General features: G+C 35.1%; 1 protein-coding gene across 1 annotated transcript in view; it reads left to right on the top strand.

Annotated features, from left to right (window-relative positions):
• The window catches only part of ATRNL1 (attractin like 1), a 760501-nt gene that overhangs the window by 520027 nt on the left and 220278 nt on the right, over positions 1–20196 (top strand). The window contains exon 27 of the mRNA XM_041742630.1: positions 4315–4422. Coding sequence (XP_041598564.1) covers positions 4315–4422 — 108 coding nt within the window. The remainder of the gene's footprint in view (positions 1–4314; positions 4423–20196) is intronic.

Raw genomic sequence — 20196 nt, 5'->3', positions numbered from 1 at the left:
ATATAAAGAGATAGTACCATACTAATATAGTAAGTAATTCATAGGTAAGATGATCACTTCAAACTTGGGGTCAGGTAGAAAGACTTGGAATCTGGGGAGAAGGATGGATAGAACTTAGACATAGCAGGAAGGAGACATGAAGACAACTGGCAACAGTTAGATGCTGTTCTGCTTTGTGTGTGTTTTTAAGGACTATTATCCTAAAATCTATTAGATAGTTGTTTGCCTTTTGCTGGAAAGGTGGTTAGTATGAACTCTGAAGAATGATACAGCATTTGAGAGAGAGGTATTGAGTGGAAAAATTATCATATATACACTTGATAAAATCAATGACTATTCCTGGTTGCCATATTTAAACAAGGATTTTCATATTATTTTTAATTTCATGGTTGTTTTGTAAGACATTTTGAATAATAAAAGTTATTATAGACAACAAACATGACACTATGAACATCTCTTTAATTTTTAAATTTTCTTCAGAACAGTGTTTATGGCAGCATGATTATAATCTATTGTATTACGGTCAATTTGTTCTTTTGGCTTTATCTTTATGCTGAATAATTGGCAATAGCAGATTAGTTATAAAACAGATCATCTGTTTTATGGCTTCTTATTGCTGTGCAAAATGTTAAACTTCATTTTATATAAAAATCACAATCACAAAATTAATTAATTAAATTTCAAAAGTTCTTAAGAAAGTACTCTATTTTTCCTGCTAATTTTTAGGTTGAGGTTTTATCATTCTTAGTCACAAATAGCAGAAAGCCGTTCCAAGTCTAAATTCATTTTACCACAATCATGACATTTTCCAACTGTCTCATAAATTTGCAACATTTGTTAAGAGGGAGAGTAATGGAGCAAAATGTGTCACTAGTGCTGAAGAAAATGGGCCTGTGGTAATTAGTGTGCCACCTTCAAAGACAAAATTAGTGCTTGAAATTTAACATAATAATTGTACCAATGAACAGTTACTGAGTACTCACAGGGTGCCAGCCTCTGTGTTGAGCTGTCCAAGTACATTATGTCTACAGTGCCTTATCCCTTATGATATTATTGCTACTCCCATTTTATGGAGAGAAATAATAAGTGTTAGAAAGGTCTGAGTATTTGATTATGGTCCAAGCGTTTGTGGATGGAGAAGCTGGGATTCAAAACAAGTCCTCTGAGGTATAGGTGTAGGTGTCAGCACTATTAATATCCCAACTATGTAAATGAGCAAAATTGAGGCTTAGAGAGGTCTAAATAATTCAGTTAAGCTCTAATGGCTAATAAGTGGAAGAACTGGTATTCAGGCACAGATCCTTCTAAAGTCCAGAGTCTGACTATATTGCATGTCAGACAAATTTTGACAAAAGTTAAGTCGCAGGGATGTCATTTACCTCTTCTCTGTTCTGACACAGAGGGGACTGAATTCAGGAAGATGTCAACTGGCAAGAGGGAGGACAATTGATAAGGATATGGTTGAAAGCCAGAAATTAGTAGCAAAGAGAATCTCACTTTATTTTATGTTATTATTTTAGAGCCATAACACCGAAGCAAGAGTGTTTCAGGGAGAAGGGGGACTTATCTTTTCTGAGTTTCAGTCAGAATATTTGCATAAGTTTTCTAAGGTCAGAAACTCAAATTTCTCAGCCAGAGTCCTCGATCTAGTCCTCTACTAAGTGGCCTGGAGTGAATTCATTTGGCTAATTTCCTATTTGTATCCTTTACTGTACATTATCTTGTACCCTAATTATTTTTATTTTACCATGTCTCATTTTATGGTCTTGGGCAAGAACAATGTTTTTCTTCTGCTTTGCAAACATTACTGTAGTAGTCATTCCATTCTTAAAAAGAAGCGGAAATTGAAAGCTCAAGAACAAATCAGCGTCTTTAAAAATACCTCTGTATTTGACTAATATTTTTTAAATGAACAAAAGTATATGATAATCACTGATTTTTCTTTATTACAAGTTTTGCAGATCACAATAATATGTTATAGTCCAGAGAAATCTATTCTTTGTCAAAGATAGTGAATTTGGAATATTTATAGGCCTCTATTACAATATGTGGTATTGAGTATTCATGAATTGTATTTTATAGACCTTTTACTTTTAGATGTAGGGAAAATATAAGATAAGGAAGCAGAAGCTGTTAATTTTGTTAAAAATCTCTTAACTGTGGAGAACTGAGGGTTGCTACAGGGGAGGTGGATGGGGTGTGGGCTAAATTAGTGATAGGTAACGAGAGCATTTGTGACAAGCAAGGGTATTATATCTAAGTGATGAATCACTAAATTCTACTTCAGAAACCAATACAATACTTTATGTTAACTAACTTGATTTTAAATAAAAAGGTGGAAGAAAAATCTCTTAATTATATGAGATGCCATTTATAATCTGAGAAAAACTAGTGCAAATGAAGAAAAAAATATTTTTTTTTGAATGGGAGAGAGAATGTGGATGGGGAGGAGTAGAGGGAAAAGGAGAAAGAGAATCTTAAACAGGCTCCACACCTATCATGGAGCCTGATGCTGGGCTCGATCTCACAACCCTGAGGTCATGACCTGGATGCTTAACCCACTGAGCCCTCCACATACCCACAGATGAAGAAACGTTTTAATACAAATGTTAGAAAATTGTGTTTAAACGCAAACTAGAATTAACAGTTTTCTCATAGCAATTTGTACATTACCATAGGAAAGGTAGTTTGTATATTTGTGTGTGTGTGTGTGTGTGTGTGTGTGTGTGTGTATGCCTCTGTGTGGGTCTGTATGTATGTTCTTATCTAAGAGACAAGGAGTATGGTGTCTTTTACAGTTAGTATCCCTTGGCATTTGAAGTTTGCATTTTGTTTGCATTTTGTTTAGACAAAATGTTCAGATTTATTGACCACTCCTAAGAGAAGCACAGACAAGATTCTATTTTCTAGCAGCTGTATTTTTAATAATATAATTTTGAGGTTATATTAAGTGAATAATTTGGTAGTTTAGATCATTTACTTTTTACTTTGAATATGTTTATAGTGTATCTTCATTATTTCTAAATATACATAAAATTTAAGAACTTAAGCTATTACTCAGTGGTAATTGTATTATTTCTATCCCATCCATATTGGCACGTGGATGTTCTCTTTTTAATAATGACAAAGCAGGCCTTAAATTATATTTTAGATGCTCATTTCATGAACACTGTCACTGCTGTGTTACAAGTGTTAAAATGAAAATGTTAAATAATAAACTGCCATCAAGTATTGGCTTTTGTTCCTTCATCATCTAAAAGGAAATTTTATGAATGATGCATCACAGCACGACATACATTTACATTCAAATACCAGTTGTTAACGTTTTAAGTTAATGCCAGTGAATCTTTAAAAATCTTTGTGAATAATGAAGTTATTCATTGTGTTCAAGGATTTTGCCTTTTTCAGTGATAGGATTTTCTTCTCATTTGAAAGAGTATTTAATTGCATCGCTCATCCACTTTTAATATTTAATAATAATTTTATTAGCTGTGTAGAATGAGAAGGGCAAGATTTGCAATATCTACTGCTGGTCATCAATTTTTTCTTATCATGACTTAATGAATATTATAATTACAAGGAAAGGCAGAAATATAAATTAGGTTGGGAGTTGGCTGGGACTTGCTAGTTTATTGCTTTTAGCTTGGGCAAAGCCCAGAGTAGGCATGAGGAAAAAGAAACAAGTACCTTGGGGTACTTTAGAAGTCCTAGCACAAAATTTTTGCAGCCTACTAATCATTCCTTATTTTCAATAATGAACACAGATGGTTTGAATCAAGTTACAAACACTGTCAGTAACAATTCCTGCTGGTTCCACAGCAGTTGACAGGATCTTGACAACTTCCAAGACTTAGTCTTGGCAGGTATATGTTTCTTTAATCTCTATTAATGCATTTTGAAACTTTTTACTATCTTTTCTTAAACACTTTTATTGGTATTTACTTTCAGCTGAGACAAAAGCTGCATTATTTTGCGAGGCAAAACTTGACATAGCCACCATCATAGTAACACTATTTACTGAGGTTGCACCTCCCACCTTAAGTTTTCAAAATGCTTTTGGGTACATTTCATTAGGTCTGTGGGATAGAGGTCAGGAGAAAAGTTCTTTGCAGGTACCATGTGTTTAAAGCCTCTGTGGATTTATGACCCTGGCCATGGGGAAAAAACAATTTTCATTTTATTGATCTAGCTATAGATACGGGCATCAGATGATTCCTAAGTTTTGAGTACCATTTGTTAAAAATGGAACCAGGTATTGTTGAATTTCATGTGTTTTTAACCTATTTTAAACAAATCATTTTTAACCCCCTCCAGCAACTGCTTCGAGAACGACAGCAGATGGCCAGCCGTCCCTTTGCTTCCGTTGATGTAGCACTGGAAGTAGGAGCTGAACAAACAGAGTTTCTACGAGGGCCATTAGAGGTAGGAACTGTGGTGCCGAAAGGGGACCACTGTGATTTGCATATTTATATTGCTTCTCTAATCTGCATCTGCTTGTGCAGCCAAATACAGTCCGATTATGTAGAGTTGACAAGATTCAGCTACATATGTTATGCCACTTCCAAGGCACATAGTTTTAATAGCATGACATGAGCTGTAACAAAAGCCACTGGAGAATCTATTAGCCTAGGCAAGAGTGACAGACTGCTCACCTGCAGCCTTTCTCTGACAGATAGGAGCTGAAGGAATTTAAGATACAGGTGTGATTGAAGAAACAAAGCACCCTATTTTTAGTCCTTGGAGTGCCCAATACTCTTTAGTTAATAATTCACATTTATCTTTAATGAAGTTGACCATAACAGGTGGGGGAGAGAGGAGTTGCATTTTAATTACATAGTTTCAGTTTTGAATGTTGAGAATTGTAGAATATAGTGAATATTTTTATTTGGAGCAGTAGCTATATTAGTGTATTCTTTTATTGCAAATGCAGAAATAGAGTATGGTGAAGGAGAAATCATTATGTGCAAGTAAATGTGTGGTACTAGATTCCTGAAATAATGTATGGAATGGCTTCAGAAAAGAATGACCACAGAGAGGAAAAGTCCACAGATTGTGATTTACAAAAATCAAAGCATTTTGAGGCATAGTTATTTAGTTGTATTCTTATTATTTTTATTTTATTTACATTTCATGGATGGTAAGACGTTTAAGTAGAAAGATTAAGAAACACTATGAAGTTGAAAATTGTATCCCCCTCCTTTTTTTTTAAATCCCCTTATGTGACTAATTTCATGTTGCTATTTTTAAAATCTTGCTTTTCTTCAAGGAAAGCAAAAAAAAAAAAAAATAGACTCCTCCAAAAACCTAGGTACAAATATAATTGATTCTGTCTATAGCAGTTTGGTTATTTTGGGGAAAAAAAAATTAAACAACTGGATCAGGCCGTGTGGATGTTATCCAGAGAGCCGATTTTTAGAGGACATTTCTCTGTGATTTTTTTTTTTAGCTTTTGTGTACTTGATATTTTACTATTCTAGATCACAGGTTGCCATGGAAGCTTAGAACATTAGGAAATTAATATGTATATCTTCCATTACTGGGGGAGAAATTAGAAGACAGAATGATTAAATGAAAGTTACATTAGATACTGTAATATCATGTTGGCCCTTTGCATCACATCACTTTAGTACAAAGTCTTTAACAAATAGGAAACCTGGACTATTTGAATCTGATTTCTTTTTCTCCTCATCTGTTAAAAACATTGTCAAACACTGTGAAAACACAAGTCACAGGAGAAAAATGAATGTAAACAATACATACACAATTCACAGAGGAACAGAACCAATGGAGAACTAGAAAACTCACAAACTTAAGGAGCAAATGTAATTCACACGCATGGGCACACTGCCAGTGTGTCAGTTGCTGCTTACTAGTGTTCAGGATGTATTGTTAGGTGTGTGTGTGTGTGTGTGTGTTCATAATCATTCCATTTCTTTTATTTTTTTACAAATTTATCATTGTCATTTTTTAACATTAAATTTTATTTTGTAGAGTTTAGAGATTTCTACCTCTACTTAGTTTTAATTCGTTTGCCTACTGTCCTTTTATTCCTTACTTCCAACTTCTGTGTCCTTTTGTTTTTTACCTATCCCTTAAAGAAGTGACTATTCACTTTTTATTTACCCAGTCATTCTGTAGTCTATCTTTTGATTAATTGCCTGAATCTATTTACATTGACAATAATTACTGTACTCCCAGAGTTTATTTTAGGGGCTCCATTGTGTGTGTGCGCGCATGTGTGCACCTGTGTGTATGTGTGTGTGTGTTGTTCTTGTTGTTACTACCCTTCTTTTTGGTTCTTTTTCTGTTTCTCTTGGATAAATTGATTTCCTTTTACTAAACAATTTTCCACATTCTATCTCTGTTTCTGATGGTTACCTGTTACTTACCAAGATTCATAGTGATGGTTATTTTCCTCATCACTGCCTAAAAGTTTATTAATACACATTCCTGCCCTGTCTCAAACAAAATTAATATTTTAGCATGCTCTCAACTCCCTGTGTTCCTCCTACCCTATGTTAATCTGTTTGGAAATTTTATTTAATTGTTTAAAGATTTATTTATTTATTTATTCATGATAGATATATATATAGAGAGAGAGGCAGAGACACAGGCAGAGGGAGAAGCAGGCACCATGCCGGGAGCCCGATGTGGGACTCGATCCCGGGACTCCAGGATCGCGATCTGGGCCAAAGGCAGGCACTAAACCACTGAGCCACCCAGGGATCCCTGTTTGGAAATTTTAATCCAGATATTATGGGCATAGTTTTTTTTTTATTTTGGCATATTTAACAATAAACTGTCTTTACCCTTCTTTACTCTTTATGTCTAGTTGCTTACTCATGCATTTCTTTCATCTTTCACTATATTTTTCAAAGAGAAATTTTATGTGGCATGCTCTTTGAGACCTCAGATGCCTACTAATATGTTTATTTTGTCCTCACATGTAAATGATGGTTTAATTACATATAAAATTAAGTTTCAAAGTTCTCTTCTTCAAAACTTCAAAAGTATTATGCCCTTGTCTCAAGTCTGATGTCACTTATATTCTTTGTCCTTTGTAAATGATCTCCACTTCCTTTTTGCAATCATTTAGAATTTTCTCGTTTCTCAATATTCTTAAATCTCTCTCTCTGACATGTATATATTACCTCGTATTTGCCATTCTATGCCCCCCTTTAAATCTGTAGCCCTATAACTTTGTATAATGCTGACTAATCTTTGGTTACTATTTCTTTTAATATTTCTTACTGTATTCTGTCCCGGAATTCCCACTAGACACTCTTGATACTTCTTCCATCATCTATATTTCTTAGCTTGTCTCTCATTATTTGTACTCTTTCATCTTCTCCCGCTGCCTCTGGGAACATTCCTCGATCTGCCATTCTAGTATACTGCTTTCTGAAGAGTGCATCCTTTCTGCTATTTAACCCATTCACTGACTTCATATCAACAATGATATATTTTGTTGTTAATAGCTGCAATTGTTTTTTTCTTCACAGCTGCTTGTGGTTACCTCATATTTCTAATGCCCTCCCTATCTTTCTGAAGCCATTCATTATATTTAATTTAAATACTGTTCCATGCCTTCCCTTGTATTTGACTTCCTCTGGTATAGATCATTCCATTTTTCAATTTCTTCATGGTGCATTCACTCTTCAGAGTTCTCTTTTCTTTTTTTCTATGTACACATATTTTATTTTAGCTACTAGGATCCACACTTAGGAAGAGGGATAAAATCCTTGACTCTCAGTTGTGCTCTTTCGAGTAATATAGTGGTTGGGCGTGAGGAAGCTGCTTGTAGTGTATAATCTGGGTTAAGTCACCACTGCTCATTTGTCATGCATGTTCCTTTCACTTGAGAACTTTAAAGTACTTCCTTCCCAATCATTATTCCTATCAGATGGTAGCCTCCCTCTGATGAAGGTGCAGGTCCACAGTTGAGGTGGGGATAAGTGAATGCTTAGATATTGCCCAGGCTCCTGCATGTATGGCTCTGGGATTCTACATCCCAGCTGAACTCTAAAGCTACCCTACCATTAATTTGCAGCCTTGGTCTGGCACTGGGCTGTTTCTACTGCTTTCCTGACCCCTGCAGGTGAGATGAGCATCCAGAGAATGTGGACCTCTGGCACTCTCCTAATTCAGGCCACCATTTACTTCCTATAATACACCTAATCCCCTTCTATCTTTCCAACTGTTTCTTTTAAGATTTTGTATGAATTGCTGAGTATGTTTTGATAATCAGCAACATTTTTATATCTTGTATGTTATCACTTTGTTTGAATTCAGGGAAGGAGAAAGGCAATTTGTTTATCATTTGTTGGCTGCAGGAGCAAGTGCTTTGTGGGTTTTGTTTGTTTGTTTTTGTTTTAAAGATTTTATTTTTTCATGAGAGACAGAGACATAGGCAGAGGGAGAAGCAGGCTCCCTGAGAGGTGCCTGATGTGGGACTGATCCCAGGACCTCAGGATCACACCCTGAGCCAAAGGCAGATGCTCAACCCCTGAGCTACCCAGGCATGCCTGCGAGTGCTTTGTATCTTTTAGAGCATTCTATTAATGTTGATTGTCTTGTTATTTTTCTCGTTTCATTGCTTAATTATACAAATAATGGCATACCGCTATTTCTTTTGTACCACTTGTTTTCAATGAAATGTCCAAGAAGAAAAATATCTACCTCCATATTCTCCTTTAGCAAGCCCTTTTTATCTGGGAGTCAAGTTCTACTTATTAATGTATAGTACTGTGGGGTTCTTTTGGAAACAGGTTTAATAATATGTACCATACAATTCACCCAACTAAATTGTACAGTCTGGTGATTTTTAGTACAGAGTTGTGTAACCATCACCAAAATCAATTTTTAGAACATTTTTATCATCCCCAACACAAACCCCATACTGCCTAGCAGTCACTTTCCATGTATCCCGCATCATTCTTCCTCAGCCCTAGGTACTAATCTACTTTTGTTTTTATAGATTTTCCTAATCTATGTTTTCATTTCATTTCATGTAAATGGACTCATACAGTATTTTTTTTTGGATTAGCTTCTTTACCATACCATAATATTTTTAAGGTTCGCACATATTGTGGCATAGGATCAGTACTTCTTTTCTTTTTATTGCCAAATAATATTATATTGTATGGATGTCACATTTTGTTTATATATTTACCAACTGAGAGATATTTAGGTTGTTCTCACTTTTTAGATATTCTGAAAAATGGTATTATGAATGTTTGTATACAAGTGACATTTCTTGGCTATGTAATTAAGAATGGAATCGTTGGGTCATATAATTTTTTATTATTTATTTGAAAGAATTTCTCTCTCCATTGCATGATCTTGAGACCTTTGTTGAAAATCAATTGACCATAGATGTAGGGATTTGTTTCTGAACACTCAATATAGTCTATTGTTTGATAGGTCTGTCATATGACAGTACCAGACTTTATTGATTACTGTAGCTTTGTAGTAAATTCTGGAATTCGAAAATATGAGTCTTCCAACATTGTTCTTTTTGAAGATCATTTTGGTTCTTCTGGGTCTCTTGAATTTCCACATTAACTTTAGGATCAGTTTGTCAATTGCTACAATGAAGCCCACTAGTATTTTGATAGGACTTGCATTGAATCTGTAGATCAACTTGGGAGAGTAATATTTTTACATCTACCTTATTGAGGGGGTAATTTCATTAATTGAGTACCTTCATGCTTCCTCCATGCCTAAAATCCTAAATTCCATATCAGATTTCCTTCCTCTTTGTAAATAATTATGATTTCTGATATTTGAAATTCCCTATAGCTACATATGTCTAACCTTTTCAAATAAATCAGCAACATAGATTTTTTAAAAATACAAGCTGAAAACATTGCTGTTCAGTAGATTGTTTTAGAACTTAAATTGTTTATTTCTTCCTGTAAAATTAAACACCAGAAGTAAATCTGAGCAGCTGCTGGTATATTCCTTTGACATACTTTAGAAAATAATAGCAGTAGAAGTAAATGTTTAAAATTTTATTTTCTTTTCTCCTTTGCTAAGCATTTTGTGATAATTGCTATTAAGAGGAAGTTATCTATCTGAAATGACTAAACATACACATATATATGTGAAACTTTTTTTTTCAATTTTATAGTACACTGGAAACTGGTCTTAATCTCTTTTTTTATATACATAACAATACAATGTAGTTTATTGATTTACTTACACAGTGAATTCTGAAGCTTCGGCCCTGAAATCACATTAAGGATTTTATGTAAACCTAAAAATCTAAGTAATTTTAAAGTTCTTCTGCTGGGTTTTTCTTAAAATTTGGTTTTTAAATTCAACACAAAGTCATAGGTTAGCTGGCTATTACTGCTGTGTAAATATTTTTTGAGTGTTCATAATGTAGTAGGTTAAGAAATGGATTTCTTTTAAATTAAATTTGACTCATGTGCCACTGAGTTCCATATCTGTACAGTCAGGGGAAAATGTAATGTACAACATGAAATAATTACTTTTGATACATCTACGGGTAATTGTGTGCTACTATACACCAAATGGCCTATTCTATGAAGTAGATGTGTTCCTGAAAATTTTTAGATATATATTAATTATATTTTTTAATGAGTGAGGAGTGTTGAATCTTTATAGGACCTTTGTGTAAAAGCCATAGGTGTAAAACCTTTCATGACTGAAAAAATATATAGGTAGTCTGAATAATCACGTTCTAAATTATCTATTAGCAAGTATAAATCACTACATTTTACTGTATTAGAGTGACAAATTAAAATACATTGTTAAAATTTAATAAATGCACTTAGAATGTAAATTTATATACAAGCACAACATATTAGTGGTTTTAAACTTATCTTAAAAAGAGGATTATTTTTGCAGTAATAGTGTGACCTATAGTACCCATGGGTCATTTTTCTTCCACCCAGCAATAACATGAACATTAATGGTAATTGTTCAGCAGGTTTTTATGGAACACTTCTAAGTGCTTGAGAAACATCAGAGAATACAACCAAAGAACCCTATCCCCATGTTTATATCATAGCCAGGAAAAAGAAATTATTTAATACATTATGAGGTAGCAAGTTCAATGGAAAAAGGAAAAATAAAGCAAGACAAGGGTTTGGGGAATGGTTTGTGGTGGTGGAGGAGGGTGAAGTACTGAATAGGGTGGCAGTCAGGGTCACCTCATTTAGAAGGTGAGATTTGAGCAGGTCTTGAAGGAAGTGAAGGAGTTAAGCAGGCAGAAGATTCCCAGGGGGGAAAAGTGTTCCAGACAGAGGGAATGGCTGGAGCAGAAGCCCTCAGGTGGGGCATTCCTGTCAACCTCATGGAACAGCAAGCATGGAGTGGGAGTAAGCAGATGATAATAGGGCCATGTAGACCTTCATAAAAACTTTGACATTCACTTCTGAGTGAAGAGAAGAGCCAATTGCAGGTTCCGTTGGAGGACAGACATAATTTGATGGTTTTTAAAAGGATCACTCTGCCTTTTGGGTTGAGAATACTTTGAAGAAAAATGTCTTCGTATAGTTCCCTGAGAAACTGTCATCAAGAAGATGAATTTGTTCATCTGGGATTGAAGAATATGTGACAGGGAAGTAGAGCCATGAAAAACGGAAATGGCAGGCCACCAATACCACTGTGAACAACCAAAGCTGCGTCTCCTTGGGAACCACACATCAGACTACTGATGCCAGAGGCATAGGGCCAAGTATTTATTGCCCAATTCTTTTCTGTTACTGGTTGAGGGCCATTTCCTTGGAGGCTAGAGAAAGCCCTCAGGCAAAGAAACGCTGGCTGTGGCATTGGCAGTCAGCAGAATAACGGACCTGCTATCTGATGGGTAATGGAAATCAACCTATTCTTGCTGCTACTGGGAGAGCATAGAAGGAGAAAGACTTGATAGCAGGCTACCGTAAGAATCCAGGCCACAGATAATGGTGGCAAGACAAGTTGAAGTGATGGGGAGTGATCACATTCGGACTATATTTTTAAGATTCCTATGAGTATAATGTTCTCATTTTGAAAGTTTTTCTAGTGAAATTATGTTTGTAAAATCTAAAGAGAAAGATTTAAGAAAATGATTTTTCAGTTCCAGCTCAAGATGGAAACATAGAAAGATCCTGAACTTACCTCCTCCCACAGACACACTGAATCTACAGCTAAATGAGGAACGATTTCCTCTTAAAAAAAAAAAAGAACCCTAAAGACTATGGAGCAAAACCCATCCTGTCAAGTAAATGAGAGGGATGCCACATTGAAGCAGGTAGAAAAAGGTGAGACATTGTCTTACTATAAACCCCATCTGACAGCTCAGTCAGGAAGGAACTCAATACCCAGAGCTTCTCCCTGAGGAGAAAGGATTTGTACCTCACATCAGGGATACCGACTTTTAAGACCCTTACCTGGGAGTTAATCCCCCAAGAGATCTGACTTTGAAGACTACTGGGGCTGTGCCTGAGGAGCAGGCTTCTGGTTTGGCATACTTCGAAGGGGCCACAGAGGTATTCTCGGGTGATGTGGGCTGGTGGACACAATCTTTGTCCTCTCCCTCTTCCTTGCTCCAGCTTGCTTGTATCTTCTGGAATGGACTTTATACCCTTGTCTGGTGCCCTGGTTTTTGTAGCTGCTGCCAGAGGACACCTCTTCATTGCTTGGCTCTGGTAACTAGCAGGGCTTATGCTCACAGGTCCCATAGGACTGTGAGGAAAGGAGAAAGACTTCATATACCTAGCACTCCCAGGGTATAGAAAGAGGCAACAGACTCAGGAGCTCAATCTTTCTGTGAAAGAGGCCTGTTAGTCTGTCATTCTAACTGTAGCTTGAGGGCCCGGCTTCTCATTTAAATAAACTTCTAAAGGCTGACTGCAAATCATATATCTGATAAGGGATTAATGTATATGTATATTTATATGTATAGATGTATATTTATGTGTATATTTATGTATATATTTATATATATGTGTATTTATATATAAAGAACTCATTCAACTCAACAACAGCAACAAAACAATCATTTAAAAAATGGACAGAGGATATGAATATAAATTTCTAGAGAAGATGACACAGATGATGCAATAGGTACAAGAAAAAGATGCTCTGTTATCAAAAAGATAAGAAATAGTAAGTATTGGCAAGGATGTGGAGAAATAGGAACTCTTTGTTGATGGGAATGTAAATTGGTGTAGTCACTGTGGAGAAATATATGGAGTTTCCTTAAGAAAAATTAACAATAGAACTACAACATGATCCAGCAAGTCTACCTCTGGATATGTATCCAAAGAAAATGAAAACACTATTTTGAAAAGGTATCTACATCCCCATATTTGTTGCACAAATAGAATATGGAAACAACATTTTAAGTGTCCATTGATAGATGAATGGATAAAGAAGATGTGATATAGGAGCGCCTGGGTGGTTCAGTTGGTTAAGTATCTGCCTTCAGCTCAGGTCATGATCCCAGGGTCCTGGGATTGAGACCAGTGTCTGGCTCCGAGCTCGTTGGAGAGTCTGCTTCTTCTTCTTCCCCTACCCCTCCCAACCCCTATTCATTCTCTCTCAAATAAATAAATAAATTTTTAAAAAGATATATATATATATATATACACACACTATATATATATGTATATATATGTCACCATGTATATATCCCTTATATACATATACATATATACCCCATGTTTGTGTACTATTCAACTATAAAAAATAATGAAATCTTTCCAGTTGCAACAATATGGATGGACTTTGAGGGCATTATAGTAACTGAAGTAAGTCAAACAGAAAAAGATAAATGTCATATGATCTCACTTATATGTGGAATCTAAACAAACAAACAAAAGAAGTGATCTTATAGACACAGAGAATAGATTGATGATTGCCAGAGGCAAGGGTGAGGGACTGTGCAAAATGGATAAAGGGAATCAAAGTAACAGACTTCTAATTATAAAACAAATAATCATGGGGATGTAATGTACAGTGTGGTGCCTGTAGTTAATAATACCATATTGTATGTTCGAAAGTTGCTAAGAGAATAAATCCTAAAAGTTCTCATCACAAGAAGAAATCCTATAGCCATGTTCAGTGACAGATGTTAACTAGACTTATTGTGGTGATCATTTTGCAATATATACAAATATCAAATCATTATGTTGGCTCATTATGTTGTACTCTTGAAACTAATAGTGTTTTTTTGTCAATTATACCTCAAAAAATTTCAGAAAAAAATATTTTCTCCCTTTAAATGGCACTGTAATAGCTCTAGAACTTCTTCTGGTGCTGTTGTATTTATTCATTAAGATACATAATAGTCGCATTCTGTCTTAATATAGTCTCTCAAACCACAAAATACACGCTTTTCTTCAGTAACTGATAGAAACCACGAGAAATGAAGGCAAAAACATCTATTGCCCCTTATGTGACTTAGACTGACTAGGTTTGTTATATCTGGTATCACACTAAGAGCCCAGCATACAATTGGTTCACAAACAAGTGAGTGTACAGCCCCTTAGCTGAAATGATGATGATGTTAAAAATATGCATTCCCTATTCATGTTTTGTTTTGTTTTGTTTTGTTTTATTTTCTTGCTTTTTTTTTTTCCCTAGGAGTATAAACTTGTATGAGCCCTTAAGTATCACTGATGGTTTTTGCTGGGATATTATTCTTTGTTTCTATTTATATTTCTAATTATTTTTTAGCTAGTTATTCTTACCCTGTTACTTATAACACTGAAAAACAAAACCAACAAGAAAGAATTTGTTAATTTATTATATGTTACACAATAGTCTATACATTGTGATCTGATTTTGATAAACATGGAAAGGGGCAAATTCTTAATAATAGTTATATCTAGATGGGTTTTATATATATACATATATATATATATGCTATTCTTCTTACATAGCTGTACTTTCCTTTTGTGATGCCATGTACTGCTTTTTTAAAAAAACAAAGAATTAATAAAAAGTATCAATCTAATGGAAGTATAAAATGTGGCTATTTTTTTCTTAATTTTTAGACTCTTACATTCACTCTGCATATATTCAGGTTTGAAATTTTGCCAGTTATTTAAAATGAGTATTTCCAGTCATCATTTCTATTTTAGGAGAAAAAAATTCCTTATTTATATTGCACATATTCTGGGCTCTTCTGTTGTTACCTCTTAACCCACTGTAATTAACTTATCTACATTTCAATTTTTGATAATGTAGATGACAATTGCGGTATATTCTACAAGATACTTAGGTATTCATCACACATGCACCAGAAAGAGCTTTGGAGATAGTAGAAATGAGGATTCACATGCCAAGGTAAGGAGCCTGAATTTGATCTTCCTAGGTCATGCGAACAATTGAAATGTTTATACTGAGTTTAAGATAGTGTTTTTCAACATTCATTTACATATGCTATCTCAACCTCATTTGAGCCTTACATTAATCTTAGAAAAAAGGCACACAGCAGTTTCTTTTGTTCTGTTTTACCATTGAGCAAACTGAGGCTCTCTGAACTTAAGACCTTTGTTCAGGATCACAAATTCATCCCCCAGTAGAACAAGGACCAGGGTCTGAATCTCAGACTGACCAAAAAGTTTCTTTCTTATACCATTCTTTAAACATGCTGATTTTAGTTCAAATTGAGAATACCTCTTAGGCACTAATGTATTATCAGTGGACTATTTTCTCATAAAGCTGTCTGTGAACATGAAGTTACTTGAAGTTTATGTAGTATTCTTTGATTCCAGGTGCTCAAATAGACATGAAAAATTGAGACAATTCAGCCTAATACACTAGTAGGAACCTTCTTGTCCAAAGTGGCACATTATCCAGGCCAGACAAAGTGAACAGCTATATGCTAAGAGCACTGTGGGCTTTACTGCAGGAGTGCCATGAGATATTGGGCACAGCCAGTGGACCCCTGCACTTCATTCCCACCTACCATCTTCAAGGACTAAAGTTTCTGTGGTTGGTTTCAGTAGCTTATGTACTTTTCCCTGGGTTTCTAATTTTTCAGAGTGTTATAGCCATCTTGTGATATTTGAATTTTAATTATTGTATTAACATTTACCATTAGTTTTAATTATGTAAGTAATAAATCCTCACTGTAGAAAAAATAGCACAGAAATAATCGAAGTTAAAATTGAAATCTTCCATAATCCCACCACCCATAAATATTCACTGCCAGAACTTTTATTTCCTTCCAGTAACATTTTCCTTTTGTATACATATTTTTACAAAATTGAAAATATATTCTATAGTTGATTTTACATCCTTTTTTTCTCAGTGTTAATAAGAACTTTTTTTTTTACTTCTAGGTTTGATCTTAAAATGTCATGTTAATTATTTTGTAGAATAACATAATTTATTTCCTATTTTATTTTCAATTAGCATGATTCCAATTTCACATTGTTAGAAATAAGACTATAATTATTTTTTGTATGTAACTTGTGATCCTAATCTATAAAAGAGAAACTATTAGATCAAAATTCTAACCTTTTGTGGATCTTAAGATATACTGCTTATTTACTTTCCCAAATGCCCCTATTCACACTACCTAAATTTAGAAAAGATTAAGAATTAGAGTTTTCCAGCATCCTTGTCAAAAAAGATTTTTTAAAAAGATTTATTTACTTGAGAGAGAGATCAAAAGACTGTGCAAGAGCAGGGGATGGGGCGGGGGTGGGGAGGGGGTAGAGGGAGAAAATAGTCTTAAACATACTACACACTGAGCTTGGGCCTGACATGAGGCAAGTCTCACTACCCTGAGATGGAGACCTGAGCCGAAACCAAGAGTCAGACACTTAACTGATCCACCCAGGTGCCCCTCAGAAATGATTTTAAAAGCATTTTAAGAAAAGTCTTATTAATTTTGATACATGAAATGTTAATCAGATTTCTCATTACTAGTGAAACTGAATATTTTCATATGTCTTTGATCATTGTTGTTTCTCCTCATTCATTTCATTGACCAGTATTCCTGTGTCCTCTTTTATTTTAATAGCATTTATTATTGTAATCTGGTTGCACAAGATATTCTATATAATGAAGAAAAAATTGAAAACTATTCCAACATTTTCAAATTTTTATTCAATTATCAATTATAAATAATTGTTTTGGAATTTGTTTTGGAACATTCTTTGTTTCCTATTTATAAATCAAACATATAAAATATTTGTATATTTTGTTATAAATATTTTTCTTTCTGGATATTGCCATTAAAATTTTACATTTTCTCTTTTTTTCTGTTAATCATACTGTCTTAGTAATATTTTCAGCCATCACCCTTGTTTTATGTTATCCTAAATTTTCTTTTTTTTTTTTTTTTTTTTTTTTAATTTTTTTTTATTTATGATAGAGAGAGAGAGACAGAGACATAGGCAGAGGGAGAAGCAGGCTCCATGCACCGGGAGCCCGATGTGGGATTCGATCCCGGGTCTGCCAGGATCGCGCCCTGGGCCAAAGGCAGGCGCTAAACCACTGCGCCACCCAGGGATCCCCTTATCCTAAATTTTCTATTATTTTCCCCTCTTTGCTGACCTTCTTTTGAATTGAAGACTTTTTAAAAAATCAGTATCTCTCAACTTTTTCCTCAAATTTCCTCATTTTTTTTCCTCAACTAATTTGTATGTTATGCACTCTTGCTCTTCTTTTAGTTATTACCCTTTTTTTAAAAAAAGATTTTACTTATTCATGAGAGACAGAGAGAGAGGCAGAGACTTAGGAAGAGGGAGAAGCAGGCTCCCTGCGAGGAGCCCAATGTAGGACTCAATCCCAGGACCCAGAATCAGCCCTGAGCCAAAAGCAGATGCTCAACACTAAGCCACCCAGGTGCCCCTAGTTATTATTCTTAAAACTATAGCAGGCATAGTTTAAGTCTGAAATTAGTGAACACTTCTACTTCTTTGCAAACAATGTAGGAACCTAAGAATAAGTTGAATCTTATAGGACATAGTTCTCTTTTTTATACCTCTGAGTCTTGCCACTAGTTGAATTAAACATTATTATTGCTGTTGTTGCTTTACGTGATCATTATGTTTATTTTTTTAAGATTTTATTTATTTATTTGAGATAGAGACAGAGAGCATTAGCAAGAAGAAGGAGAAGCAGACTCCCAGCTAAGCAGTGAGCCTGATGCAGGGCTCCTTCTCAGGACCCTGGGTTCATGGTCTGAGCCAAAGGCAGACACTTAACTGACTGAGCCACCCAGGGACCTCAATCAATGTGTTTAAATCTACTTACGTATTTATTATTTCTTTACTCACTGTTTTTCTTTTCATTCAGAGCTTTCTTCCAGAATGTTTCCTTTACCCCATGACCTATCATTAGAAATTCCTTTACCATATGTCTTTTAATAATAAACTCTTTTAGTTTGTTGCTTACAGCTCTCCTTGTCAGTTTTACCCAGTGACTCAGAGCATCCCTTCCTTGCTTACAATCTAAGAAATGTTTTAAAATATACTTTTATCAAGCATCTAGTTATTTTGCATACTTGTATATTTCATTTAATTGAAAATTGTTCTTGCATTTGGCTTCTGGTGTCACACCTGAGAAATCCTCTAGTAGTATAATTGCCATTCCTTTGCAGCTAATCTAGCCTTTCTTTCCAATGGCTTCTGTCTCTGGTGTTCTGCAGTTTTACTGTGATTTTTCTTTTCTTTCTTTCTTTCTTTTTTTTTTGAATTTATTTATTTATTCATTTGAGAGAGACAGAGAGAGTGATAGGAAGAGAGATCATGAGCAGCAAGGAAGGGCAGAGGGAGAAGCAGGCTCCCCAATGAGCAGGAAGCCAGGTGGATGCAGGGCTCAATCCCAGGATGCTGGGATCATGACCTGAGCCAAAGGCAGACACACTGAGCCACCCAGGTACCCCTACCTTGATTTTCTATGCATGAATTTGTTTGTGTTAGTATCACTTGGCCTGTTTTGCACTTCTATGTCTGAGGATTTAAGTCTTTGTTTAGTTCTAAAAATTGTCATTTCTTATCCCTCTGAATTTTCTTCTCCCCCATTTCCTCTGTTCTTCTTCTGAGATTCTGATTCTATGCATATTGAAAATTCTTATCCTATCTTCAAACTCTCTTATCCTCTCAGGTATATCTTCCATCATCTCTTTCTGTGTTTCTTCTGATTTATTTCCTCAGAGCTTTATTCCAGTTCACTAATTTTTTGTTGTGTGGTATATAATCTGCTTTCTAACCTTATTCACTAGATTACTTTCAATGTTTTTTTTTTTTCATTTTTAAAAGTTCTATTTTGTTCTTTTTCAAACCTGCTTAGCAGTTTTTGAAAGTCTCTTTTCTTACTAGTTTTTATTACTTCATGTCATTCCAAACCTAATTATTTTATTTTATATTTGATCATTCCAATATCTGAAATCCTTGGAAACCTTAAATCTATTGCTTATTTCTGTTGGCTCTCATTTGTTGTGGCATATTTCCTTGTGTATTTGGTGAGCTTTGTGAGCTCCTACTTCTTTGATCTTAATCTATTGTTTTCTATTGGCCTAAATAAAGTATGCTTTCCTCCAAAGATGATTGCTTCTGCTGGAGACCAAGGGCCTGCCATAATTCTTTAACCACTTCTTTCGGGGTCCCTGGCATACTGCAGGAATCTCAGGCTCCATTTTCTTTCCTTTTTTCTTTTCTTTCTTTCTTTCTTTCTTTCTTTCTTTCTTTCTTTCTTTCTTTCTCTCTTTCTTTCAAGATTTTATTTATTTATTCATGATAGACACACAGAGAGAGGCAGAGACATAGGCAGAGGGAGAAGCAGACTTCCTGTGGAGAAGCCTGATGCAGGACTTGATCCCAGTACCTCAGGGTCAGGACCTGAGCCAAAGGCAGACACTCAACCACTGAGATACCCAGGAACCCCTCAAGCTCTGCTTTCTTATCTTTTGGATGACTCTATTGGCTTTGGTCTTCTGGGCTGCTCTGCTTTATTGTTTGCTTGTTGTTTTCTACCCCCCTCTGGCTGGCTGCCTGGAGCATTCTCTACTGCCCGCAATGCCAGAAATGCATTAAAAAGCATTAAGAATTTGGTTATTTTAGAGTGGGAGGACCCTACTGACAATTGTGGTTTGTTTTCCATAGCAGCTCTGCTTTAACTGGACAGAATTCTCTCTGGATTGCTGTTTCTCTCTCTGGCAGTTGGCTTGCTAGTTTCATCATCACCATTTCCAGACTCCAGTTCTGGCAACCTCTGATGGGA

This window comes from Vulpes lagopus, chromosome 2, assembly GCF_018345385.1.
Source record: "Vulpes lagopus strain Blue_001 chromosome 2, ASM1834538v1, whole genome shotgun sequence".
Classification (NCBI taxonomy): Eukaryota; Metazoa; Chordata; class Mammalia; order Carnivora; family Canidae; genus Vulpes; species Vulpes lagopus.
This window is presented reverse-complemented; position numbering and strand designations above follow the sequence as displayed.